This window comes from Silurus aristotelis, assembly GCF_946808225.1.
Source record: "Silurus aristotelis genome assembly, chromosome: 6".
NCBI lineage: Eukaryota > Metazoa > Chordata > Actinopteri > Siluriformes > Siluridae > Silurus > Silurus aristotelis.
In genome coordinates, this window is record NC_139579.1 from 13707645 (window position 1) to 13735186 (window position 27542).

The 27542-nt window shown below is 39.2% G+C and overlaps 3 protein-coding genes across 5 annotated transcripts; 2 read left to right on the plus strand and 1 right to left on the minus strand.

Annotated features, from left to right (window-relative positions):
• sf3a3 (splicing factor 3a, subunit 3) lies at positions 1-8790 on the plus strand. The gene is made up of 17 exons (XM_083543321.1): positions 1-247; positions 802-849; positions 941-993; positions 1171-1276; positions 1362-1434; positions 2055-2146; positions 2230-2312; positions 2536-2674; positions 2764-2832; positions 2951-3018; positions 3232-3339; positions 3424-3493; positions 3593-3757; positions 3929-4039; positions 4229-4319; positions 4481-4536; positions 4657-8790. Exons 1-17 carry the CDS (start codon positions 152-154, stop codon positions 4732-4734), a joined length of 1506 nt encoding a protein of 501 aa, XP_083399447.1. The 5' UTR covers positions 1-151; the 3' UTR covers positions 4735-8790.
• On the minus strand, positions 6074-11313 carry maneal (mannosidase endo-alpha like). Its single transcript, XM_083543334.1, has 4 exons — positions 10078-11313; positions 9433-9542; positions 7496-7572; positions 6074-6993 (listed from the first exon to the last, which is right to left on the minus strand). The coding sequence occupies exons 1-4, from the start codon at positions 10559-10561 to the stop codon at positions 6357-6359; spliced, it is 1308 nt and encodes a 435-aa protein (XP_083399460.1). The 5' UTR covers positions 10562-11313; the 3' UTR covers positions 6074-6356.
• On the plus strand, positions 7314-27479 carry lin28ab (lin-28 homolog Ab). 3 transcript variants are annotated; one of them, XM_083543398.1, is made up of 4 exons: positions 7314-7331; positions 19468-19649; positions 24827-25005; positions 26992-27403. In XM_083543398.1, exons 2-4 carry the CDS (start codon positions 19572-19574, stop codon positions 27197-27199), a joined length of 465 nt encoding a protein of 154 aa, XP_083399524.1. In that variant the 5' UTR covers positions 7314-7331; positions 19468-19571; the 3' UTR covers positions 27200-27403. The 3 variants fall into 3 exon arrangements, with proteins under 3 accessions (XP_083399524.1, XP_083399525.1, XP_083399523.1); XM_083543399.1 differs by lacking the exon at positions 7314-7331 and adding an exon at positions 17095-17204 and having other exon boundaries at positions 26992-27479; XM_083543397.1 differs by lacking the exon at positions 7314-7331 and adding an exon at positions 18615-18637 and having other exon boundaries at positions 26992-27479.
• Positions 27480-27542: the final 63 nt, after the last annotated feature.

The window sequence follows — 27542 nt, forward strand, 5'->3', positions numbered from 1 at the left end:
TGTTTCGTCCCGGTTGTATTTGCACGCCGGACCGACTTCCTGATTTCGTTACACGCACGTATGCTAGCTAAACAACACGGCTAGTTAAGGAAACCGGGATCTGGTCGAGTCCGTGATTTTTTTTATTATTATTTTTGTAATTAAAGCGGACATGGAGCACATTTTGGAGCAGCAGCGTCGCTACCACGAGGAGATGGAGCGATTAATGGACGCTAAAACAAAGGAGATGCTCCACAAGAAGACGACGGTGCGTAGAAATGGCGTTCGGTGGGATGTAATCGCTTGTTTTGATTCATGCACGTTCACAAGCCTGATAGGAAGAGTTTAAGGGGTGAGAAGTGAATTTCCTCAGATTATACGACCAAAGGGTTTGTGGTGGACACCAGATTATGGGGAATATGTGTCAACCAAGGAGACACAAGTGTAGAAAACATAGTTGTTGGTTGTAAAAGTACTATTTTCATTCACTGGAGTTTCCAAACACCTCTAGCATTTACGATGTTCCTGTAGAGAAGTTTAATGTGGAAGATCTGGAATGTACTGCACACATCCCTGACCTCCTCAAACACACTGAACATCTTAGGGATGAACTGGAACACCAAAGAAACTCTTACGTCTTTTATATCAGACCCCGAATGATAATAATCCATACACAATCTTCTAGAAACCTTTCGAAAAGAAAAACACAGCAAGACAGGGAATTAATGGGTGTCCACATACTTTTGGCTCACAGACTGCATCAGATCATATCACACTTCTTTCAGGTTAGTCTTTTAATGCTTGTGTGTGTTTTTCCCCCAGTTGCGTGACCAGATTAATTCCGATCATCGTACGCGTGCCATGTTGGACGTAAGTCTCCAGTCGTACACTTTATTCCATATAAATCTGTGCTTTGATGTGCGTTAAACCTGGACCTTTTCTCCATTCTTCCTTTATACAGAGGCACATGGAAGTGAGCGGCAACCTCAGAGATGCTTATGAAGACAAGGATGGGTGAGATTCTCATTTTTATTTTCCTTTTCTTTCTTCAAAAATACCCCATTAATAAATCAGACCCATGCCGCATTCCCACTTCATGGAATAAAAACTCAGGATTAAACACTTGCTAATAAAAGTGAAGGTAAAATCGAATCCTTTTTTTTTCCCCTCTCACGATTTTTCCGAGACCAGTCTGAGAAAGGAAGAGCTGAGCGCCATATCCGGGCCGAACGAGTTCGCCGAGTTCTACAATCGTCTGAAACACATTAAGGAGTTCCACAGGAAACATCCGAACGAGGTACAGCACCTTCATCCTTCTTTTACACACAAAAAAATAAATAAATAACAAAAACCCTCACACACACCTTCTCTTCCACACACAGATCTGTGTGCCCATGTCGGTGGAGTTTGAGGAGCTGATGAAGGCTCGGGACAACCCCAGCGAGGAAGCGCAGAGTAAGCAAGGCGTAAAATATGTAGAATCAAGTTATGGAGAATATCACACGTTTTCAGGAATAAATCAAAACGCTGCGTAAAGTGTTCACAAATTCACTGCGTTAATGGAAATATGTAAAACCTCTGGGGTTTTTTTTGCTTGTTGTTTGAACTGCACACTTCTGTCTGGCTGCTGCTGGAGTGTGTGACCTTCTATGCAAAGACAAACAGGGGGCTGGAGAAGAGTCCATGATTTTTATTGAAAGGCACCAAAGTGGGGAAAACAAACAACGAATCTAATTTCACAAACACCTGGAGAAAAAGTCAAAACCCAAACATAAATCCTTCCAAACAAAACGAGGAAAAAAAACCATGCATGAGAGAGTAAAATCAAACGTACGCAGGCAGCAGGGACCAAAGCAGACAAAAATATTATCGGTGGTAACGGAGAAAATATCACTATATCTTGTTTTGGTTCCCCCCCCCCCCCAATATCACACGCCCCTAGTCGGTAATTATACATTGAATCGAATTGGTCAGAAGGTGATGATTTAATTATTAATTTTTTTATCTCTATGTGCTTATGATCTGTTATCGTTTCTATAGCGACAGATTAATAATAATTATCCTGTCTTGTCCAGATCTTGTCGAGTTCACCGACGAGGAAGGATACGGCCGTTATCTAGACCTGCACGACTGCTACCTCAAGTACATCAACCTAAAAGGATCTGAGGTACAGATTCAGCTCGTTTTCTAGAGTGTGGATTTATTTTTTTTTCCTTCTTTCAACTATATAACGTCGTGCTCTGTTTCCAGAAACTGGAATACGTCTCGTATCTGTCGTCCTTCGATCAGCTCTTTGATATCTCCAAAGACAGGAAGAACGCAGAGTATAAAAGGTGAGTTGTTTTTACCAGCGTTTGCTTTCCGTACTGAGCAAAAGTATCGGGACACCTGACGTTGAGTGGAAGATCTTCAGTGGCCTGCTGCAGAGATGTAAATCCTTTTGAACACCAAAAAAAACAAACATGGGGGTTGATTGTGGAACGGGATGTTAGTCAGGTGTCCACAAACTTTTATTCCATGTCGTGTACGTTTGTAATGGTGTGTTGTTCTGTGCAGGTATTTAGAGATGCTCCTGGATTACCTGCAGGGTTACACAGACCGAGTGAAGCCTCTACAGGATCAGAACGAGCTCTATGAGAAAGTGCTGATCGACTTCGAGAAGAAGTGGGAGAACGGAACATTTCCTGGCTGGCCGGTGAGTTCCCTCATGTGTACTGTGTATGTTTCATTTGTTCGTAAATAATAATCCAGGATGGATAATCTGAGTGTGTATGTGTGTAACAGAAAGAGGCTAGCAGTGCTCTGACCCACGCTGGAGCTCATCTGGATTTATCTGCCTTCTCCTCTTGGGAGGTAAAACTTTATATTATTATGTAAATACTTTTGCACACCATTGTATGCAGTGATTGTAGAAACCAGCAGGTGAAGACGTCTGGTTGATTTCAGTAACTGATCATGTGACTGATTTTAGGAGTTGGCATCACTTGGTCTGGACAGGTTAAAGTCTGCTCTCATGGCTCTGGGATTGAAGTGTGGCGGGTAAGTGTCTGTGTGCGAGTGTGTCTCTGTGTTTGTCTCCATGTGTGCGAGTGTATCGGTGTGTGTGTGTCTCCGCGAGTGTGTCTCCGTGCGTGTCCTGTGACCGTGACTGTGTGTTTGTATGTGAGTGGGCGTGTGTTCTTCCCATCACATGTTCAGTTTCCAGTGATTTCCACATTATTATGTGTATAACGTTCTATTTCCGCTCTTCAGCACACTCGAGGAACGAGCACAGAGGCTGTTTAGCACAAAAGGAAAATCTCTGGAGTCACTGGATCCTTCTCTGTTCGCCAAAAACCCGAAAGCCAAAGGACCAAAGAAGTAGCGTTTCATACATTTATTTTCTTAATCCGCTTAAGTTTAATACATCGAGACTCGAGACTCACAATATTCACGTGTTCACAGGGACACGGAACGGAACAAGGAGATCGGATTCCTGGAGGCCCAGATCTACGAATATGTGGAGGTTTTGGGGGTAAGTGGGATCAGATATCGCTGTTAGATAATATTTCTGATTAAAACTTGCACTTTTGGAGCACGTTTGGATTGATGACGTTCCTTGCGGATACTGCAGGAGCAGAGGCAGCTGACGCACGAGAACGTCCAGAGAAAGCAGGCGAGGACGGGAGAGGAGCGCGAGGAGGACGACGAAGAGCAGCCGAGCGAAAGCGAGAGCGAAGACGAGGACAACGAGATCATCTACAATCCCAAAAACCTGCCGCTGGGCTGGGACGGCAAGGTCAGGAGTGTGTGTGTGTGTGTGTGTGCGTGGGGAGACTTGGAGAGCTCTTGTGCCGTGCTGAATTTTGAATAGGGCAAATTTGTTGTTATAAGTTGAAATCCGTATTAAAACGTGTTGTGTGTGTGTTTTCTTTTTTCTTCCCCCCCTTGTGTAATCCTGTCCCTTCAGCCCATTCCATACTGGCTGTACAAACTCCACGGCTTAAACATCAACTACAACTGTGAAATCTGTGGAAACTACACGTACCGAGGACCCAAAGCCTTCCAGAGACACTTTGCAGTGAGTACATACCTCATTCAACTTTCTCTTTCTAGTTCAGGTTCATGAATGAGTTCTAAAACACCTACTGACCAATCAGAAGTGAGAACAGCACCTTCGTTATGAATTCATTATTTGGATTATGAATGAGCCTCTGTCTCTATGTATTGCTGTATTCTAAACCATTCCTGCGATTTCTGTATGGTGCAGGAGTGGAGACACGCACACGGCATGCGCTGCCTGGGAATCCCGAACACCGCCCACTTCGCCAACGTCACCCAGATCGAGGATGCCGTGTCCCGTGAGTCCAATTCCTGCTTATTTCTTACTGTTCAGAATATAAACACGTCTGTGTTTACACTATTTGGACAAAAGTTTGTGGACATCTGACTAAGATTGGTACGCGCTTCTTTAAGTAAATAAAGAAGATTCTGTGTTTCTTCTTCTTGTCTTTTAAAATAGTTTGGTCCAAGCTGAAGTCTCAGAAGGCCTTAGAGAGGTGGCAGCCGGACACAGAGGTGAGGAACTGTCTTGCATCCTCTATTCACGTCACACACTGGTGTTCCATGTCTTCCTATTTTTCACCCTGTATCACTTTAATCGTCCATTGCGGTTTTTTTTTTCTCTTCTCTTTTCAGGAGGAGTATGAAGATTCCAGTGGAAACGTGGTCAACAAGAAGACCTATGAGGATCTAAAGAGGCAGGGGCTGCTGTAGATGATCAGAGAAACGCACCATTCCACGAAGACCCCCTACACCTACACAGTAGAAAACGTCCTGGAGGACTCCGTATGTCTGCTTTTTTTTTTCTTGGCCGATTGGATATGTCTTTTCAAAATTACATTTGTATGTTTTTATAATTAGAATATTGTTCATTTGTGCATTCTGTGAAAGAATGAAACGGGTTTACGTTTCCTTACTAAATAAATCTGAAAAAACCTGCGTTTTTCTGTTCGAAGAGATCTTTAGTTATAGAGTCATAATGGTTCAGGTCGGGAGTTCAAGCCCTGGTATTACCAAAGTGCCACTCTTAGGGCCCCGTAAGCAAGGCCCTCCAGGGGTGCTGTATCAATCTGACCCAGCTTCCTAACATTACTGGGATATGCAAAAAAACAATTTTCCCTCTGGGATCAATAAAGTATTTTAAAATTCACATAATAATAATAATAATAATAAAGTGAATATTATCTGTCATTCCACTAGGGGGCGGAATCGAGCCACGGACTCATCGCCTCACCTCTGAAATATGCGAACGATAAATAATTCTTCATTTACACTCTAATCTGATTTTAAAGGTTTTACAGCAAGTAAATATCAAACGTTCATAATTAACATTCAGTGAAATAAAATATTTGGAGGCATTTTTTGAACATCTTTATAATGAGCTTAGAGCTGGCGTGAAGGTGAGGGGGCACGGGGGAGGTTGTTGTGCCCCTACACAGTCTTTAATTAATTTAATATACATCAAGAATCATTTAAAATCAAAACCACTAAACAGTTCATGATTTATTTCTGTAATAAAAATGACAAACTACAGATATTTATATCTTTTATGAAAATAAACCTGTTCCTCGTTAGTTATGTTCCAGCACCGGCTTTGTATAAGTGCATCGAGGAGTTACTGATCTAATAATGGTCTAATAAATTGCGTTTACGTCATGAAAACTCCAGACAGGAAGTAAGACGAGGTCAGGATTGACCTGAAACACCAAATGCATTAAGTGTTTAATGATTTATTTCATTGTGTTTAGTTTCTAAATCAATCTGCCAACTTCTCGACTGCAGAAGACAGTTTGATTTATAGCACTGCGTCTTGGTTATGCAATAAAGTGGATGAGTTTTCAGCGCCTCTTTGTGCATCGGGGTGCTGCACCGAAACTGCTGACAGCAGCCGCAATCTTTCACACAGCTCCAGAAAATACTGCAACTCGAGGAGACGAATGACTTCAGCGTTACTGATCAATTCAGTCATATTCTATTCAGCGCAGTACGCAGTGTCTTCATCTCTAAACATAAACACATCAAGCTATGATTAGATCATGACAATGATGCTACCTTTTTTTTGGTTGTACTTATTTTATTTATAAAACAGTCGAGTCACGATGAGCACATCCAGGTTACAAGGAATTATGAGCTCCCCGAGTTCCTAATAAAAGACAGAGAGCCTATAAAATAATACGGTCGACTGACATTAGCCCCTAATAATCTCATAAATATTCAGACAGAGGTCAGGGGGAACAATAATGAAGCTTGCTCAAACCATTAAACCATGCTGAATAGAAAATGTTGGGTTTATATGATTTGCGATAAACATGACATGGAATCCTGGTTTGGTCCAATCACAGCAGCCATTGCTCTTTCTCCTTACTGAACTGTTCAGCCCACTTCTTGGTGAGCTCCAGGTAAAGATCTGGCTCGTAGGGCTTGTAGTCCAAATACAGACGCGTGGCGGTCTTCTTAGGAACGGCTCTTTCGATCTGCGTCCCTTCGTGCCACTCGTTAAAGGACGTGATGGTGATGATATCCGGTCTCACCGACAACGCCGCCTGCAACGAGGTCTCGTAATAGCGTCCGTTGACTCGGTTGCGCGTGTTGTGGTTGTTCCACGGACGAACAGCCGTGTCTACGTAACCGGGCCCGGCGCTGGGCATGAACAACAGGTTGTTTCCGTCGCAGAACTCTTTGATGGTCTTCCAGTTCTGATGAGAGGAGCCGTAAGAGAAGCCATTGGACGCGAAGTAGGTGTACATGCCGTCAAAGCCGCCTGCCAAGATGTCCTGCTTGTGACGTTCTTCGACGACGAGGCCGATGAAGATCCCGTCGTAAGGCGTTCCACGAAGGCTGTGGGAACCTCTGGTGGTCAGCAACTCAGCCCAGGATTCAGGTGGGATCAGGTACGAGTCATAGACATAAAACAATGGGAGTATTCGCCCTGTGCTGGACTTGAATCTGTAGAAAGCGTGATGATTTCCATACCTGCACAAAAAGAAACAGATTTAACTGTATTGTAGCTCAAACATTCGTGTAGTCCAGTGAAACCTGGAAATAGTGACCTTTAAAAGCTTTTTCTGTCAGGATGAACTTCACTGTATCTGTACTAGCAGTTTTCCCTGCTAATTTCTCATAGGTTCAGCATGAAGATCACTCAAAAACATCTAGAAAATTTATAGAAAAAACGTTGAAACATGTTTCAAGGTGAACATTTCCTCCCTGTAAACTAATAGCTGATAATTGTTACCCTCAGCCTGGTCTTGGATTGGTTTTCTGGCAGATGGCATGAACAGCAGGGGCCCAGAGGGTGGCAGTAGTGTCTGGTGTGTATCAGATGAAAGCAACTCCAAAAGAATCTTTCCCTGACATGAATGATTTATCTATTAATTTAAGATACACGTCCACTTCCTCTTATTTTAAAGAACTGTTCCTCAGCTGCCCTTCTGACCTTCGAAAGCTCATGAGCTGTGGCTCGGATGTGACCTACTTGTCGATGATGTATTTGATGTTGTCATGCACGCTGAGGTCTGTCCGCTCTCGGTAGGGCTGGATGTGGAACGCCACCTAGAGACACAACACCGGTTGAGGAGAAACTTCGAATTGGTAAACCTCATGCTCCAAGCAGATTCAGGTTGGGTTTCTGTAGCTGGAAACATGAGCGTTAGACACTGCTAGCTATAGTAGGTCAGGGCAACTGTACAATCGCACAACAGCATGGCTGAAGGTGAACACAAAAAGTGCTGTGTGAAAGAAGAACAACGAAGAAACAAGCGTGGATTTTGTTTAATATAAATCTTTTATTTTTAATATTTTGGAATAAAATCTTAATGATTTATGTGACCGAATCTGTTTATTTTGTTTATAGATTGGTCTTTAAAACCAATGATCACAGGATCAGTGATTGGTCTGTAAAACAAATGGGAACCAGAGATTGGTCTTTAGAGCCAATAGGGATCAGTGACTGATCTTTAAAAAAAACTATGGGGATCAGTGAATTGTTTTTAGTCAATTGGGCTCAGTGATCAGTAATTGGTCATTAGAGTGAATGGGGATCAGTGATTGGTCTTTAGCATCAATGGGGATCAGTGATTGGTCTTTAGCATCGAAAGAGTGAAAGTTACACCACATGCTTAAATCCTCCATGTGGCTTATTTCGCTCATTAGGAAATGTGTACAATGGCTGTCTCACTTTGTATGAAACTGGAACTGACAACTACCTGTATGTTCAACGCTCTGAACTCACACCTGAACTCCTTCCAGCCAATCACAATCCACTATTCACACTGACCCTGGGATAAATACATATAAAACACATAACACTTTAAATCCCATTTGTGTTTTATTCCTTACATAATTCATATCTATCATATAATTCATGTCTTTTTATATGTGTTTCTATAGTTTTTATATATTGTTATAAATTTGCTAGTGTTTTTTTAAACACTTGGAGATTTTTTTAAGCTCATCACAACCACCACGAAGTCACTGATACACTCATCTGAGCAGCACCAATCTGCAAGAATGCTCATATTGTCTGAAGGAAGGGATAACAGACAGGAAAATGAAACCAAGGGATCCCTATAAATATAGTGAAGTGGGGGACACCTACTGATTTTCCAATGTGTCACTGCTGAAATGTCCTTGCAAACTGTTTCCATGGCAATGCTTTTTTTTTTTTCCACGTCCTTGAAGTTGCTTTTAGTTGTAAATGATGAAATACAGTTCAATCTGGCTTCCCTTCAGGTTCATTAAAGCCACGAAAGAAATAAAAAAAATGTCAAATCCATCTGTAGTCTAATCGATTAGCCCGAATCAGAATCATCTCTCTTTCTGTCTAACGTTCAAGACTTTTCCTGTCTTTCTTTCTCTCTCTCTCACGAACTGTCTCATTTCCTTCGGGTATGAAGGAAGAAAGCTCATTTGATGGAACGCGACAGACGGCCACGCTCTTCTAAAGCATTTACCAAATGAAAGGTTGTTCTCCTGTATGTCTGTCAAATCGTCTTCAGGCTCAGGACTCTTTTTCATCACTTTCATATCAGTGTTTATGCCTATTCCCAGGACAGTTTAAATCACAATGCATCCTGAATCCATTGGTCTGGAGGTTTACTTGCAAAACATTTACTTTTTTTTAATTGCGATTTGATTTGTTCCAAATTCTGCACATTTTTTTTTCTTTTATAAGCCTAATTATTTTTTAGTTCTCAAATCTCAAACACAGAACCAGCCTGTGTGCAGTAATACACAATCATGTGGTCATCATAAATACTACAAAAATGTTTTCATGAATATAAAATGAACATCAGATGGAGATGATATACAGTATACAATATAAGAACATGCACTAATATTTTTTTAATGACCTTTCAAAAAAGTAAAAAAAAATAATAAAGTAGAAGTGTAGACGTGTCGCTCACCAGTTACCTTGAGACTGTGCCTATGGGCAGCGTCCATCACGGAAGGCACCAGATCCTCAGTGGGTTCTCCGTGTTCATCTGCCACACTGGGTGGATACCAAGAGAGGACGACTACTCCTGGCAAAATGCAGATGAATCGCTCTGTATTTGTGTATGTTCTGTTTATTTACATTTCTGCATTATCAAATCATTTTTTAATAACATTTTGAATTTTATCTTCGGAAATAATAAAGTCAAAATATGAAAGTTTTTAACAAAAATATTTATTTAAAAATTTAGTTAAAAAGAATAAATTTTGCAGATGAACTTTCAGAACTCAAGCCAAATTAATCGCAACCATTAAAAAATGATATACAGTGTTAAGTTTTTGTAAGATGCATCACTGGCTGTTCATTCATTTCCTTATTATCCTAATCATGGTCATGGTGTTTCTGGAGTCTAGGTCAAGAACACTGAGAGCAAGGTGACACATTTTTTTGTGGGGGGAAACTGGAGAATTTAAAAGAAACCCATTGAAAAATAGGGAGACTATGCAGAGAACCTTAATGCAGACAGTAAACCGGATCGTTCAAGGAACCCTGGAGCTGTGAACTGGCACCACCATGACTCTCCTCAATGGCTGACCAAATAACCTCCTTCAAAACCTGTTTACCTGCAGCTGCCGCTTCGATTTGCGCCATATGTGACTCCAGGACGTTGGGCTCCCTCGAGCTGTATGGTCCGAGCTCAGGATAGAAACTTGATGCAATGTCCTCTGGAGGATTGTGCCTTCCTTTGGGGTGACTGGCAGCTATTTTGGGATCCCAGTGTGGAACGAGGACATGGTCCCAATGAATGTAGCCATGGTCCACAGGAGGTGCACCGTACCACAAATAATAGAAGATGTGAACGTCGTAGAAGATGCTATGCTCATGGCCAGCTTTGGACAACACGACCTTGGTATCACTTACATCCATGTGGTTAGGTGCAGCTCGCCGGTCGGGTTTCCCACCCGCGAAGGGTGCGAGCTCCATCCCTGGGGCTAAATCTGAGAATCCGTCCGTGGGCTTAAGGGTCCTTAAACCCATCATGGTGCCGAAGATGAAAAGAGCAAAAAGGAAGAGAGCCACGCAGAACTTCCTGCGCAGACGAGACATTGCTGCTGTCTATGGTGCTGAAAGACGCAGACTTATAATAATAATAATAATAATAATTATTATTATTATTATTAAAAGTTCAATTTTGATAGATTTTGTTTAGCTTGTATTACTGTACATGCATTACTGAAAAAACAACAACAAGCTAACACAGGGTACGAGTTATTTCGTACTCTATGCAGTATGATTATGAGGCGTCTGGATCTTCAGGGATGCTTCATGCAATCTAAATGGGAAAAGGAGCTACAGATCTTTAGCTAATTTCAGTTAAATCCATCACACTTTTCCACCTCCAAAAGAAGAAAAGCAGGATTTCCCTCACTCCCCGCGGACTCTTCTTCATTTTCATCCATCCACTGATCATTCCTCTGACGCTCCATCACCTTTTTTTCCTCCTCCTCCTCCTCATCCGATTAAAAGCTGCTACAAATCTTTTTCTTGTCTCTCCTCCTTCCAGAGTCCTGGCCTTTGTGTTTATGCCAAATGTATGAAATTGATCAGCTTCATAAGGACTTCCGGTCCTCAAAGAAGAAGAGGATGGAAGATTTTTTTTCAGGAGGTTGTTTTTTTTTTTTCTTTTTCTTTCTCGTCTATATTTCAAAAGCTGAATCGCAAATGCCTCTGTTTCCCCCTAGCTAGGTGCACTTTCATGAGATTCCTCTATAGAAAGAGATGTAGTTCTCCATGTTGTGCACTTTGTGTCCAATAGAAGGTCATTTGGGATCCCACCATTTTCTTGTCGTTGAAAAGAGTAGCTGCGTCACTGCTTCCTCATTGGCTGAATCGTTTCTTAAAGGGGCGGAGCTTGTGAATCATCATCATCATCATCACCATAATTTAGAAATCATTCTTAATCTTCATATTTATTTATTTATTTATTTATTTATTAAATAATTGAATTAAATATAAAATATAAATGTAATATATATATATATATATATATATATATATATTTATTTATTCATACATTAAATAAGAATATATATAAATGATATACATTGTTCCAGTTTTTTTCCAAAAAAAATGAAGACATCTTCACCTTGACACAGAACATCTACATCTTTTCTATACTATGCTATTTTTGGGAGCCAACAATTTATACACCTAAGGACATTTTTTGAATGCTAACTAATCTAAAACGAGTGCCTCTGGAACAAAGGAGGAAACCAGAGAACCCTGAAGAAATTCACGAAGCACTTAGAGAACATGAGCAACCTGGAGCAACACAAAGCATAGCATAAGCACAAGGCATATTGAGGAAATCTGCAGGTGTGAGGCAAACATGCTCTCCACTCAGCTTCCCATGACAAGAGGGGAACATGACAAACCTTATAACCTTCAGCACCATTTTCTATTTTCTATCAAATTTTAATTCTACTTAATTTTCATTTCTTCAAACTGCAGATTTTGTATTGATTTATTTACAGAAAACATCAGTTCCAACCTACACGTGTGCACACGTGGACCATCTTGTCTTCATTGATGTAGTTTCCCTGGTCCTGGAGGAACTTTGTTGTTATATTTGTATTATGTATATATATATATATATATATATATATATATATATATATATATATATATATATATATATATATATATTATTATAAATGCACTGATGCCAGGTTTCATGAGATCTCAGGGGGGTCTATGATTCAAATCCAGTTCTAAATATTGGATAAAACCAGTATGCATTAAAATATAAATAGTCAGAGGAAAGAGGTGTGGTCTAAGAGAAAATAGTGATTGACAAATAGAATGAATTTCACACTGAGAATCAGTGCAATAAAAACAACTGTAGATGTAAAAAGTGCAAAAAAACATATAAATATTATGAATTTCTGTTACCAAACATATTTAATACGAATAACCTACTATGGTTTAAATTAATAATCGGTCATGTGACTGAAAATAAAATACAGCGATGTTTAATAAACAGAGTTTCAATAAATGTAATTTAATTTCAATAGAATATAAGCGGAAATGTTCCTAGTGACCACCAGGAGGCAGTAATGTTCAAGAAGGCAGTGGTCCTGTTCAGATTTGCATTCGAGCCTTCATCAGTGAACATCTCAACAATAATGATACTATAATGAATAAGTATCTGGTGATGAGGATGAGTCTGGTTCCTCTCAAGGTTCCTCCTCATTAAGTCTCAGGGAGTTTTTTATTTGCCACAGTCGCCACTGGCTCATTCATTATTCTGTTTAATATTTTGAAGCTTTTTTTGTGAGAAAGTTCACTGTTAAAAGTGCTATATACAAATCAAATATAAGAGATATTAGATACTAGAAAAATGTTTGTTTGATTTGTTTGATTTGGATTGTCACATATTTCACTTCTGATTTCCTTCTTTTTCTATACAAGTGACAAAAAAACAAATGATAAAAATGTATACAATAATCTAATTATCATTGTTGAGTGTTAAGATGATGTACTGGTCTGTGTTTAAATAACATAAGGAAATCATTATATATTTGCACTTTATTATAATATAAAATGACGTCCTGATGCAGAGAATACATTTTTAAATAGCTGTTTTTCTAAGCTTTAAACACAACAGTAGAAATATCTCGTAGTACAGACAGAATTGCATGGTGTTGAAAAACAAGTCTCTAAACATCCCTGCTCTGAAACAACACAAGTTCTTCTGTTAGAGACAAAAATGTCACATTTGAACTCCACAGAACTTTTATCCGGTCATTCAAAGTTCAATTGTGGTGTTTTTTTGCTCTTCTTTTGAGCTTGTTGCATTTTCAAACTTTTCACAGGCTCTGAAAATGTATTATTTTTTCATAATGTCAAAATCAAATGTCCTTAGAGAGACTTACAGATGTGCATTGTAGTTTCTTGGGATCACCAAGAAACTACACTTAGATCACCAGGCCAGCATTGAGCTAAAGACCTGCATGTTGGATGAGTATAGCATTAAAAGAAAACACACAAAAAAAGTATTTATACTACATTAATTAACATCTTGGTAAAGAGCTATGTTTTCTGGTTTGGAGACACTCGGTAAAGACAGATAGAAAGTCAAAAATTCAGCCACCACTTGAGCAAAGCCCTCAATCTGTGAATGCTCTGTTGTGTCCTGTTTCACTTGGGATAAAAGTGTCAGTCAGATGAGGTAAGTGGAAAGTTCATTCCACCACCTTGGTGCCAGAACAGAGAAGAATCATGACTCATTGTACCTTGAGACTTGTACCTTTAATTATTGACATGTTCTTGTAGTTTCTCTTCTTGGAAACTGTCAGCTTAGACACTATCATATGCAGAAAATATCTCCAATTCTGTTCAAAAGGAAACGTTCAGGTGATGCTGAAGTGACAGAGCTCTCCAAGGTGCTGAACGCGTGTATGATCTTTGCTCCTCCCCTTTTTACATTATGGAACAATTATAGGTTCCGATTTATTGGCCATGTGGGAATTACATACAAAGGATTTGTTGAGCATGACTTGTCTGGTATGAAAGAGAAACTAAATAAATAATAAGATTGAATTCTCTCTGAAATGTGAAAGTATTTCTATAAAATTTTTGATATCAGGTTTTAGATATGACGTTCAATAGATATTTGTTATCATTATTGTTGTGTTCAGGAGAAAAGTGTGAGCCCTGATAAACAGGAAACTGAAGTTAGATTATGACTGTGCTTGAGTGTTTCACACCAGCATTTAAATTATTGATTATGGACTGGTCCCATGGGGACTTTGGTAGAGCGCTGAACTGACAGTCTTTCCGTTTGGGATACTTACCTGATGTTCAGCCTGTTGTCACTGTTCTTTACACACAGACATGAAACATATATACTGTGTGTGTGTGTGTGTGTGTGTGTGTGTGTGTGTGTGTGTGTGTGTGTGTGTGTGTGTGTGTGTGTGTATATATATATATATATATATATATATATATATATATATATATATATATATATATATATATATATATATGCATGTACAGTAGGTTATAAATTCTATAAATGTCTGACAATTTTGACATTTGGTCTTCATGAGTAAAACCGTATTGTGTGTGTGTGTGTGTGTGTGTGTGTGTGTGTGTGTGTGTGTGTGTGTGCGTGCGTGCGTGCGTGCGTATATGTGTGTGTACTCTCCTCCACGTGCCAGATCATTGTTCTTAGGCACCTCTGAGTTACTCAGGTCACATCAAGACCTCCTTCTTGGTTGGGGGTTAGAGCAATTCGTCTCCATGGAGATCTCCATAGTGATTCTACAATTGACTCATTTAAATGAGGCCTACCAAATGCAACCAGCTGCCTGGGGTAATCACTGCATGAATATATAGAAATGAAATAGAAATTACTAAAAGAATTCATTAATTCATAGTGATTTTTGTAGATCTTCTGTTTATGATGTCATAGTTATTCTTGCTTAAGTTCCTTCTTCATTTCTGTTCACACTGTACAGTTCTTTACCATTAATTGACAATAAGCTTGACCTCTCTTTCTCTCTGTTGAGCTACACATGCTCCTGAGAGACTACTGATCTTGTCCCCTTTTGTTCTTCTGACCTGCCTGAGGTGGTAGTTTAGTCGTTAAGATGTTGGGCTTCTGTTCAGAAGGTTGTGAGTTTAAATCCCAGCACCAAATCCATCTGCTGGGCCCTTGAGAAAGGCCCATAACTGCTCAGTTGTATAAATAAGACAAGTGTTTTGGATAAGCGGCATGTAAATCATTCATCCTGATACCCTGCTCTTATCAATTGGAAACCACTCACCATTGTTGAGGATGACTCCAACCTGAAGGTACATGAGATCACTGTGAATGGTTCCACTCAAGAAGATTGATTTGGATTTGAATTATATTAGCTATAATAAGTCTAATGGCTATAATGGTTTAGGACTATAATTGTTATGAAGTCAAGTCTCCATTAGTGAACACTTTATATATATATATATATATATATATATATATATATATATATATATATATATATATATATATATATATATATATATATATATATATATATATCGCTTATGTTTACATGATACTATGCTGCCAATACAACAGATAATAATGAGATTTAATATGCTTGTAGTATGTTATTAACGAGTGAACAAGACAATACAATTACAATTCAGCTGACATTAATTATTTATTTATAGCTACCTATGGAGCTTGTAGTCCGACTCAGCCAGTTATTATTACACTCGAATATTACTATCATGCTATCGTGTGTCAGATTCATGTTGTATATCTCTGAACATTTCTTGAACCTCATGAACATTGAAATGCTCTCCCTGTTGTACAATAAAAAAAAAAGGGTAATACCACATTTTATTTATTATTTTTGTATTTTTCTGTGCAATAATTCTTGTTATTTATTTGTTTGTTTGTTTATTTTGCGCAATACCAGAAATTATTTATCTTTATTTTATTTTATGAATGTTTTATACAAACAAAAATGTAGAAGCTTCTGTCACCAAAACAAACTCCTTGTAGGTGAAAACATACTAACAATAAAGCTCATTCTGATTCTTAATAAGAATCTGGACAAAAATCGCACAACATGGACATTTATGTCTATGAGTAAAATTAAAGTGTGTTCATTACTTCTAACTGGGTTTCATTGAAAAGCATTTAAGATTAAATAACCGCCGGTGTTTTGAAGATTCTGGTGTCTTTATATTTAGTTTACAGTCAAAGAACAGAGGTTTAAACAAAATAAAAGAAGACTAGAAGGACTCCGGGTTCCAGATATTTCAGGGAATAAACAGGATTTTGTGTCTAAACTCACAATAATTGAAATTTCAAAAATGCACATAATATAAATGAAGCATTTTTATATAAAACTCCATTAACCATAGAATACTGATACTTTACCAGGTACTCTTAAATACACGTCACAGGTAAAGTAGCATCTGTAGGATATTTGACTACACTTTCAAGTGGTTAAGGCTTTGGGTTGCTGATCAGAAGGTCGGGGTTCAAGCCCCGGTATTGCAATGCTGCCGCTCTTGGGCCCTTGAGCAAGGCCCTTTACCCTTTGTGCTCCAGTGGTGCGGTATCATGTCTGACCCTGAGCTCTGACTACAGCTTCCAAACTTCTCTGAGATATGCAAAGAAAGAATTTCACTAGATTCTGAAGACAAAACTAAAATATTTCCGAAACATTATCCTTTCATCAGCTCATTGTTCCCCTCATCTGACTCGGATAATACTGACTCGTGCTTTTCCGGTAAACGACCGTATCTGTGACACATGAGTCAGTCCAATTGTCCTACTGTCTCCTGCACACCCCCCCCACCCCTCTTTATTAATTAGAAAGGGGTTTGTTTATGAGTAATAGCACACAGAACACGAGTTTGAATTTCTCCACTTCAACAGATACTCAAATGAAAGACTCTGTAACCTGAATCCTTTTAAAGTACAGAGTTTTGGGACGATGATTAATAACGACTGGGAAGTGGGAATAAATGATTCATTACGCTGTAGAGCGTTGCTCGTCTTGCGAGCTGGATAAAGCAGACCGAACGTGAGAGCGACAGCAGCTACACGTCCTATGACTCAGGCGTGTTTGTTTCTTCACACTCTGGTATAAAATGCAGCTGAAAGTCATTGGTAGGCTCAGACTTTTATCCTGACCATCTGGATTACTGACAGCCTGGAACTGGGACATGTAGCGTAGTGAAGGTAAGATGCTCATCATATTCCATGACTCATGTTATCTTCTGGGTGATATTGAATTATGACCTGAACAAAAGATTGATATTGAGGATGGTTCAGGATTGGGGTTTAGATTTTCTTTTTTTGGCTTTGGTGGTGAAGGTGGTAGTAGTGATAGTAGTTTGGTGTTTATCAGTGCTGGTATTATTGGTAATAGTGGTAGTAAATGTGATAGGAATCATGGTGGTAACAGTGGAAGTAGAAGTAGTGGATCCCAGCTAACAATTTTTGTCTCTAAAAACATTCTGGGGATGTTAAAAAATACACTGAAGGCTCGGTTTTGCTGCGAAACAGAAGGAAGTGTGAAAGTCAGTGACTCCAAAGGAGCTGCAGCAGGTTGTCCAAGACGCTCAGATGATTTCTTTATTACACTGCACTGTATCATTGTACACAAATTAAAGAGTTTTAAAATGCTCTAATTTGTTGTAAAAAAATTATACCCAAGAATGAAAAATTGACTCTGATTGTACAACAATATATTGAAGAATTTATCTTGAAGATTTTTTATAATAAAAAAAATTGTTCCTGTAATTTCAGTGATTGATGCACATGTATATACTACAAATAAATAATTCTTCTATTGATTCAACAGCATGTGTTGATGAACGATACACAAACCTGATCAGCAATGAAAATATATCCTAAATGATCAGTCGTGGCTTTTTTTTTTTTTATTTTAGTTGGAGAAAATGAATCATTAATAAATTTGCTGCTGATCAATTTGGGGATTTTTAAATTGTATTCATTGATCAAATCTTGAGCATTTCATAAATTATCATGTGTTTAGGGGATTCTTTAAATAAATAACCAGAAAGGTTATTAATGAATCAATTAATAAGAACAGGTGAAAATACAAGTACTACTCCAACATATCTGCATTCTCATATATAATATATTATACACATTCAGATTTGTGCATATTTCTTAATACATTGTGTTTAAGACACACCGTGGGGGGTTGAGAATGGTTTAAGGCTGTCCCAGAAGGGGGCGGTGTGTGTGTGTGTGTGTGTGTGTGTGTGTGTGTGTGTGTGTGTGTGTGTGTGTGTGTGTGTGTTTGGTGGGGGAGAGACATATCCCCAAGGACCTGCTAGTTTAGGTACAGGTCTACTCTCTCTCTCTGATTGGTCAGGGGGTGAATATGGAACCTATCGCACCCATAACCTCGGAATGCGCAATTTATCAGCAATTGAGCATCACGTGGACTTGACCGAAGGCTTGGGGGTTGTTCCTGAGATGCTCAGGGTTGGGGCATGGGGCAGGAGTGTTAAACCGAGAGAAGTATCTACGCTGCATAAGCCAAAAAGGATTATTAAAGGGTTGTTTTATTAATTGTTTTATTGCTAAAGAAGAGGAAAAATCAGAAGGCACCCTGGAGAGCTCCTAAACCATGGCTGAAGGTATTGTGGTGTTCTGATGATGCTGTTATTGTTGGTTCCGTTCTGCACAAGGGCCTTCACACCTCTCTCTCTCGCTCTCTCTGTTGGAGGTGGGCTGGCTTTATTTCATTGTCTTTCACATTTAAGGACCCCCACTCTTGCCACCCACCACCACCACCCCCCGCCTTAACTTTCACCCCAAGACTTGGTTGGTTTTCTACAAACTTTTTTGGGTGCGCGTGACAAATTCGAGGGGAAAATATTCCGGGGTCGCCATGTTTAAAAAGTGGCCCCTGAGAACCAACGAGGGAAAATCAGTAATATAAATTTCACAAGGTGTGAATTTGGAATTGAATTCAAAGCGGAATTTGGATTATTATGGGAGAAATTGGGTCGTTTTTTGGTGATTATAATAGAGGTGAGCTTTTTTTTCCATGGGTGATTTAAGAATAAAAGGAGAAATGAATCTATCTATCTATCTATCTATCTATCTATCTATCTATCTATCTATCTATCTATCTATCTATCTATCTATCTATCTATCTATCTATCTATCTATCTATCTATCTAATGTTTATTTATCTAGTAGTAGGCGCACAGCAACCATAATAATAGTAATCCAAAATCTTATCCACGTCCTGATTTGCTACACAAATCACACGACGGGATTTTACACGCCGCCGGCGCGCGCTGAGTGCCGACGAAGACGCGCGCAACGGCGACGACGCGCGCGCTCTTTTCCGTTCCGCCTTTTCATGCAGGTCCTCATGTGCCCTTTTTTCTCTTCTTCTTCTTCTTCTTCTTCTTCTTCTTCTTCTTCTTCTTCTTCTTCTTCTATTCCCCAATAAAAGGGTCCTGCGCGAAGACCGAAGACGAAGAGACGCAGAACCCGAACTCAGTCTCGGCCTCGGAGTCGTTCAGCGGCAGCGGCGTGTGCAAGTGGTTCAACGTGCGCATGGGCTTCGGCTTCCTCTCCATGACGAGCAGAGACGGAACTCCCCTCGAGCCCCCGGTCGACGTCTTCGTCCATCAGGTGAGGACACAGTGCTCGCAGGTGTCGCGCGCGCGCTCCTGACTTCACGAGTCTCCTCCAGGCCTTTCTGTGCAGCACCTCGTGCAACTTTAGGCTTTTATTTAAACGCAATTATAACTGATCACCGATGTGATCAATTAGATTAGAGTGTTTACTGGATCACCTATGCGTGTTTTCATCTGATTGGCGTCTGAGATTCATGCATGGACATTCTCATTCATATAAAATCTCTCTGGAAGGAACATCTCTTGCACATTAATATGAAGAGCATTAGGGGAACATTCACAGCTGATGGTGCACAGGGGAGATAAATGCTTTGTTTGGATGCATGCATGGCCTATCTCTCCATCTTTATACTGATGTGTGGATTTGTATTTTTGTGCATTACTGTTACAGTCAATACTTTTTCCTGGAACTTACATTTCCTGTAGTCATGGCACACAAGCTCCAAACAAAGTGAATTACTCCTGAACCTGATTAAGATATTTGGATCTTTAGAACACTGTGTATATACACACACCAAAATGTACTGATCTTCTGTGTCTCCTTGTATTTGATCATCACTTAGTGCAGAAATGATTTCCTAAATCCTGCTTTTAGAAATAGATCCAAGCTTCAGATCACACCCTGTGCATGGTGCATTTTAGAGAAGTCAGAGCACTTTTTCATTGCAGGCATATTTCCATGAAATTCTCTCATTTAGATGAGGACCAGGGGATTTTTTTCACATGATCGAAAGGATGATGTGACGACTTAAAAAAGGAATTAAAAACAGACCTCAATGCGTGTGTCGATTTCTAGCTTGATGTACTGTGCACAGGAACTAAATCCAAAGTGCCATTTAGGTGCATATGCTGCTTATGGCTCCATCTTATTCGAGCTAAAAATCAGGATTTTAATTTTAAAATCAACCTGTGCATTTAATAGCACTTAACAGTGGATTCCCAGCACTGAGTTCCTGCAGACTTCTTTTTTCATTGTAAAGAGGCTACAAATAAAAATAATATGCTAATGATGCGTCCTTTTTTTCTTGGAACGTGGCATCTAAACAATCCCCAACCTGTACACAAAGAAATATATTGTGTAGTCGATCACTCCCATTTGGAAATAAAAGCAGGGACGGACCCCTGAATAAATCGTGCACTCTTTTTTATTTTAGTCTGAGAGTCTGAAAACGTGCACGTGCATAGTCATGTTTAATCCTGTCTGCTAGACTGACGAGCATCCTTGACTATAAATATATAAAGCTGTTGCTAACAAAGGCATCACAGACATTAGCAGGAGTGCGTATTCATAGCTGATGCGCGCGTTCATTTCTGCATTTATAGAACTGAAACGAAGGCTTTAATGTCACTAAAATCAACCCAACTTTGATTTTCCGTCCGTTTTTTTTATTTTTTTATTATCACATATTAAGATAGGAATTGATGCGTTTATTGGAGAAAAGCAAGATGTATCTGCATTCAAAATGTATTCCTACTAATGCTTTTTATTTAATCGAGACATGCCGTGTGAAATCCAAATATTCCATATAAATTCATTAGAAGTCGGTATATAGTAGCAAATCCTGTAAAAATGTGAGTACAGCAGAGTTTTATTGTCATTGTTATTGTCTAATCGTATAGAGGTATACGACACAATAAAAAGCATTCTCCAAGGCCTTGGTGCAATATATTATCGGAAAGTGAGAAGATTGCAGGTACAGGATCATGTCCAGACAACATGTAGTGCAAATGAGAAAAGGTTACAGTGCAAATAAATAAGATGGAAGACAATAGCACAATACGTATGACACAATAAAGGCGTGTGTGTGTGTATGGCGTAGGGCTCTGATGGCTTTACTGCTACTCCTGGTCAGTGTAAAATTACCCTGAGATTAGGTCATTTTACAGACGACTGGCTCTGTAACTTCATCAGGTAAAATCCTCCCCACGCTGAGTAAAGATGTCTTGGGTAAACAAACAGACTGATTAGATATTAGCCCGGTTTGATGAACGCTGTTTCTTGAGCACAAATATCAGAAATCCAGTCTATTCTACATTTCCAAAACCTCAAATCTTATTAAGTTTAACTGTACTATAGATATTTTTTTCGAATGCCAAAAGGATTTGTGAGCATTTTTTAAAAACCTCAAGAAAATAATTAGGCAATATATAATCCAGTTAGAAACTGGATCATATATTTTAACTTTTCTAAGGAAAGAATGAATGGTGCTTCACTTATTTTCATCTTGTGGTTTAGTGATGATAAATGAATCTCCAAATCCATATAATTCTTGAAGTAATTTGATGTTTATTTCTATGATTTTTTTCCATATGCACACATTCTTTGCTATTCTTCCTGAGGTGCTGTGTCTCTTTCAGAACGTCGCATGGCCGTATACTACATATGAAAGAGAGCAGACCTCATTGTAAACGTCCCTGTTGATTGCTTGTGTGTGGGAGCGTGTGCTGGATGTCCACCGGCTCTTTGTTTTCATTCAGTGTAAATTGCATTGAGTGCTTGAGTGCTTTAGACCCGTTGGCTGTTGCAATTGATGACTCTGGAATTTATTGTCTTTGACTTTGAGCCAGCCATAAATGAGTTTGGGTTTGGAGTCTTTTGGCCTGGTTTCCTATAGAAAAAAAAGGACATTTTTAAAAAAGTAGTTATAGATGCAGGTCTTCTTCACACAAAGCTTCCAGGAGGGTTATTGATCATGCTCTGTGTAGGGTCTCCGCATGGGAATCGGTTTGTTCTTGAGAGACAATGGCTGGCATTGTCAGACACGCAGAGAGGAAATCCTGCTGGCTGTGATATGTTACCGAGCAGCGAATGAATGAATAAATGAATGAAGAGAGTGTTTGTGTATGCTCTCGGTGAAAATAGGAACGGAGAGGCGATGCAAGGAAATGGACGGCGAGCGAGTTCAACCAACAAAGCAGATACTATAGTCTGGGAGGGTGAAAAAAAAAGAAGGAGACGTATGGCCCGGAGAGGGAGGGCGTAGATGGAGGGAAATGGAGTGGTCTTGTTAGCTGAACTCATTCATAAAAAGTCTTAAAGAGTAAGAGGAGGAGGAAGGTGGGACTAGTGGAAGAGGTCAGAGGATGAAGGGGTAGTTCCAGGAAGCCTTGTTGGGGGGTTGGGAATGAGGAATGCAAAGCTTGTCAAGCAATCAGGATTGAATTCCTTTCCCACTGCCTTCACTTCAAAAGATCCCTGGGTTCACACAGCAACCCCCTCCTCACGAGAGAGGTGTCCGGGTTAAGCCCGATGACATGCCGTGGCCGTAAAATGGCCCTCCACAGGCTTTTCCACTTCCACTGGAGACCACCATACCATGCCAACGTTCATGATTGATACACTGGAATTGGTATAGCAACAGTTAAAGACCACAGTCAATGATCTTAACTCTTCATGCACCATTTATCAGTTAAAAAACAAACTTGTGGGTCATATAGGTGTAGAATGATCACTGATTTACTAGAGCGTTGGACCAAAGGGTTGCCATTCAGGTCAAATAGTCTCAAAGGTCTTGGATTTCCAAGGTAGACCCTTCTATTTTCTCGTTATCCTTTTGCCTGTAGAGAAACCATTTCAGGAATGCACACTTCCCCCTCTTCTTCTCATCCAACACTCAATCTCCTGCCAGTGATGGTCAGCGTGAGACTCAACCAGATCACCATTTGGCAGTTTCACTCTGTTACACTGGTTCTCATTTTCATCTTCAGTCCAGCATGAAAGATCTCTTGATAGATTTAGAACCAGGGTGGGTAGTTTCCGGAGACGTTCTTGCTAATATTCTATAGTATCCGTACAGAAATAGGAATTAGAACAGACATTGTTGCATGTTCAACCTTGGTATGGAACGCAACCAAATGAAACCATTATTAGTTCTGTACCAACAGTCACTGGCACTGGTTCCAGAGTTGCTGAGCAAAAAAATATAATAATAATAAATTATTAATAAAGATATTAAATGTCAGAATGTCACACTATTAATGTCGATAATATGTTGTTTTTAAAAAGAATAATATAATAACTAATCTACATCAATCATCACTACATCATTTATATCACACGTCCCTCCCCAAAGACTGTATATCATTACTTAATTTTATTTAGTCTATTTGATGCCCCCACATTCTTTATTTGACAAAAAAATACTGCCTTCGCGAGTCTACGGCTTATTTCAAAATAAAAACGCCACCAATGGACTTGTTTTTTTTTCACTCACAACCTTGTTTTAAAACGATCCAAATCTTGTGGAACAAAATATAATCTGGCAACCTTGGGTTTTATGATTAAAATAAATTTTCTATTCATTTATTAATAATACATTCAGATTCTCCGGGTTTTTTATTTCAAATATTTCAGCTGCTTTTTCTGCAGAAATATACCAGAACTCAAAAAAGCAAACCATTGCAAATTTTAAACAAGGTTTTGAGTGAATTTGAAATGTTTTGTTTCTTGGCGAGCATCAAAATCAAACGTTAGAGATTTATAACCTTTAATTAGGACAGTCTATTAAATTCATTACATGTGTTTTATTGATTAAACAAGATGAAAATCCTAAATCTTGGTCACACCAAATAAGTGTAATATCTTCATTTCTGAACTTTATTACACGTTATAGAGACAAAAGTATTGGCACACCTGATTTCTTTCCAGCCGTATGTGTTTCTTCCTCAAACTGTTACATAATGCTTATGCTCCATGAAGATATGCTTTGCACGAGGCTGAGTGGAATATCTCCTTCTATATAGCTACTCTATTGAACACCTTTGGGATGAATGTGAACGCTGACTGCACTCCAGGCTTCCTCACTTTCTCACCTACATCACTTCCTGGTTTTACTTCCCGGCTGAATGAATCTCCACAAATCTCCACAAGCACAATCTGAAATCTAGAATCTTCCTAGAAGAGTGGAGGTTATTATAAGAGTAAATGGGGACTAAATGTGAGATGTTGGAAAAAGCACATAATCTTATGCTCAGGTGTCCACAAACTTTTGTCCGTGTAGTGTTTATATCCATGATTAGAACGAAAAAAATTTTCCATTCGAAACCACAGGAACGTCCAAATATACGAGAAAAAAATATAGTAAATAAATATAGTGTTATTATAAATTATAACGTGTGTAAAATATTTACTCTGGTCATGTGATCCATATGGTTTTATACGATTTCTAACAGAGCAAGCTTTACATGGACGGCTTCCGCAGCCTGAAAGAGGGAGAGCCGGTCGAGTTCAGCTTTAAGAAGTCATCGAAAGGCCTGGAGTCTCTGCGGGTAACGGGTCCTGGAGGGGCGCCATGTGCAGGCAGTGAGAAGAGACCTAAGGGTGCCCAGAAACGGAGATCTAAAGGGGATCGGTGAGTACTCGTGATGTTATCGTTTAAAGACAGCCGAGATTAGCTGAGATAAGATAAAGTAGATGAGCAATGCACGGCTTGTGAATCTCAGGTGCTTTCTAAATGTAGTGGATCTCTCTTCCCTCCTCCTACCCACCATAATTATAACTGACCTGGATCAATAGGTTGTTGAACATCTCAGGGTTTTGGAGTTAACCGTGTGGAGCAATCGCTGTTCATACCATTTTTTGCAGCGATAAGCTCAGAAAAAAAACAAGATGTGTCATAGATCCCTTTTAGTCTAATTGAGTGTTCCATACCTGAGTTCGTCTTTGAGACATCACAAATGCTTCCTGAGATGAGCTGAGAGAAAGTGAACGTTCTCCTGCTGGATGTGGTCGAGAGCGTCGTCGCGATTCTGGGTCGTGAGGATCGAGTACCAAATCCTGTCTTTTTAATTAATAACAGATGTAGATGCCTTAGGAAGGTCATAGGTGGCCGTTGCCACGGTAACAGCGGGCTGCGATGTGAACAAGCAAAGGGGAAGGGGGTGGGTGGCAGAAAACAGGGGTCAGAGGTGAAAGGCCACACTGCTGTATAAAAACAAAGAGCCCAAGAATTGCCCATTTTCCTCTTTTAGGTCTAGCTCCTTTGCCCATGCTCAAGCCAGTCAATAGATTGTGTGTGTGTGTGTGTGTGTGTGTGTGTGTGTGTGTGTGTGTGTGTGTGCGGGGGGGGGGAGGAGGAGTGGAAATGTGCAGGGGGTTGGGAGCTGGAAACACAGAAAGAAAGGATCACAGGCAAAGTAAACAAGTTGCCAGTCCATTACAGGTGATAATATTGATCTGATCAAAGAAACGTTTCATAGCTCGTGTGTGTAAACAGACCTGAATAGGATGAGACTCTGTTTATGTTGAACAGTACAGCTGACTATTAAAACCTGTGTGTTTTATCAGTCTTTCCTTATTTTCCTCCATTTATAGTCTATTTGCATTATACTTAAGGTGTTTCAATACGTCTAATAATTTGGATTATTTAATAGAAGATGTGTTTTTTTAAGACCATTTTTAAAACTATTTAGGCTTGTATACTATTTGTAGTATTGATATTTTTACTTATGGTATCTAATTGTGAACTACAGTTTCAAAATTCGTCCCTGAAAATGAGATTTTTTTTTATTTACATTCATCTCGAAGGGTTTAACTGCACTGCCATCTAGTGGTAAAAAACAACAACTAACCAACCAAACATACAAACACAAAGAAACAGTTAAAAAAATATTAAAATAATTAATATATTTTGTTGATCAGGTCCACCACCTGCCAATTAAAATTATTTTCCTGAATAACAGGTAGAATTATAGAGTTAAAAATGTAGTGAAAACCAAGGCCAAATGTTTCTGTTTATGGAATGGTATAATCACAATACATAATTATTTCCACGTCTCTTTAGTCGAGTGCAACCAGAAAATACAGGAAATGTATATTCAAGATTAATGTTGTTGCTAACATCTGTATTTGACCTGAGATTACAGGTCAAAATGATTGCTGTGAAAAAGCTCTTTTAATTCAGTTCATTCATTATTATTTGTATTGCGCTTTAAAAACTGGACGTTGTCTTGAAGCAGCTTTACAAAGATTAAGTGATTATAAAAGTATGTATGTGTTCTTATAATTATAATTATAAGTTATAATTTTTATCCCTAACGAGTGAGCCAGTGGGGACTGTGTACGTATATAGTGTATGTACAGTATGCAGAACAATGTGTAATAAATGTAATAAATAAATAAATAAAACCCTGAAATAACAGATTGTTTGAGCATCTGGTGCAGAAAAAAGTGTTTTTTGGTCTTTGAAGGTCAAAATATAACATTGAAATAGATTAGTACATTAACTACATAGTAAATGATATTTAAGTAAAGTACTGATAAATTTAATGAACTAAAAATATACAGAAAGTTAACAATAATTAAGTGCTGATGTAAATTCATCTTCCTGTCTATCTAGGTGTTATAACTGCGGCGGCCCGGACCATCATGCCAAAGAATGCCAGCTTCCTCCTCAACCCAAGAAGTGCCACTTTTGCCAAAGCATGTCTCACATGGTAGCCAACTGTCCAATCAAAGCACAGCAGCAGGCGACACCAGGATCTCAGGGAGGAGGAGAAGAAGAAATCCGGAGCCACACAGCCTCAGCGCCCGAACCCTCCGACTGAACGCAGGATACGGAGCGATACAGGATCACAGTCAGGGATTACACAAGCACCGATCATGCTGCTCTCAGAAATATCTCAGGTTTTGACTTTTCTAACAGCTCTAATGAATGTCATGACGTTGTAGTACAAATCAGTCGTTTTACAGGAGGGAGAGATTATTCTTTTAAAGATATTTCAGTATGTTGCATTTTTTTGTTTTAAATATATTCGAATTCTGCTGATATTTTTTCGATCTACTCATTCAGGATGAAGATCGAAGTCCATTTACGAGTGATTGGGTTTTTTATTGATCGTTTGCAGGATTCTAGCAGGGGTTTGTTCATGTCTTTTTTAGTGAGTGTTT

Excerpts from the sequence above, each read along its gene's own strand:
- sf3a3 (XM_083543321.1), top strand. The coding sequence starts at position 152 with ATGGAGCACATTTTGGAGCAGCAGCGTCGCTACCACGAGGAGATGGAG. Across the intron at positions 994-1,170 it reads GCTTATGAAGACAAGGATGG|TCTGAGAAAGGAAGAGCTGA; the intron begins GTGAGATTCTCA and ends TTCCGAGACCAG. Across the intron at positions 3,019-3,231 it reads CTGGGATTGAAGTGTGGCGG|CACACTCGAGGAACGAGCAC; the intron begins GTAAGTGTCTGT and ends TCCGCTCTTCAG.
- maneal (XM_083543334.1), bottom strand. The coding sequence starts at position 10,561 with ATGTCTCGTCTGCGCAGGAAGTTCTGCGTGGCTCTCTTCCTTTTTGCT. Across the intron at positions 9,543-10,077 it reads AATCGAAGCGGCAGCTGCAG|GAGTAGTCGTCCTCTCTTGG; the intron begins GTAAACAGGTTT and ends GCATTTTGCCAG. Across the intron at positions 6,994-7,495 it reads ATCAAATACATCATCGACAA|GTATGGAAATCATCACGCTT; the intron begins GTAGGTCACATC and ends CTTTTTGTGCAG.
- lin28ab (XM_083543397.1), top strand. Across the intron at positions 19,650-24,826 it reads TCGACGTCTTCGTCCATCAG|AGCAAGCTTTACATGGACGG; the intron begins GTGAGGACACAG and ends GATTTCTAACAG. Across the intron at positions 25,006-26,991 it reads CGGAGATCTAAAGGGGATCG|GTGTTATAACTGCGGCGGCC; the intron begins GTGAGTACTCGT and ends CTGTCTATCTAG.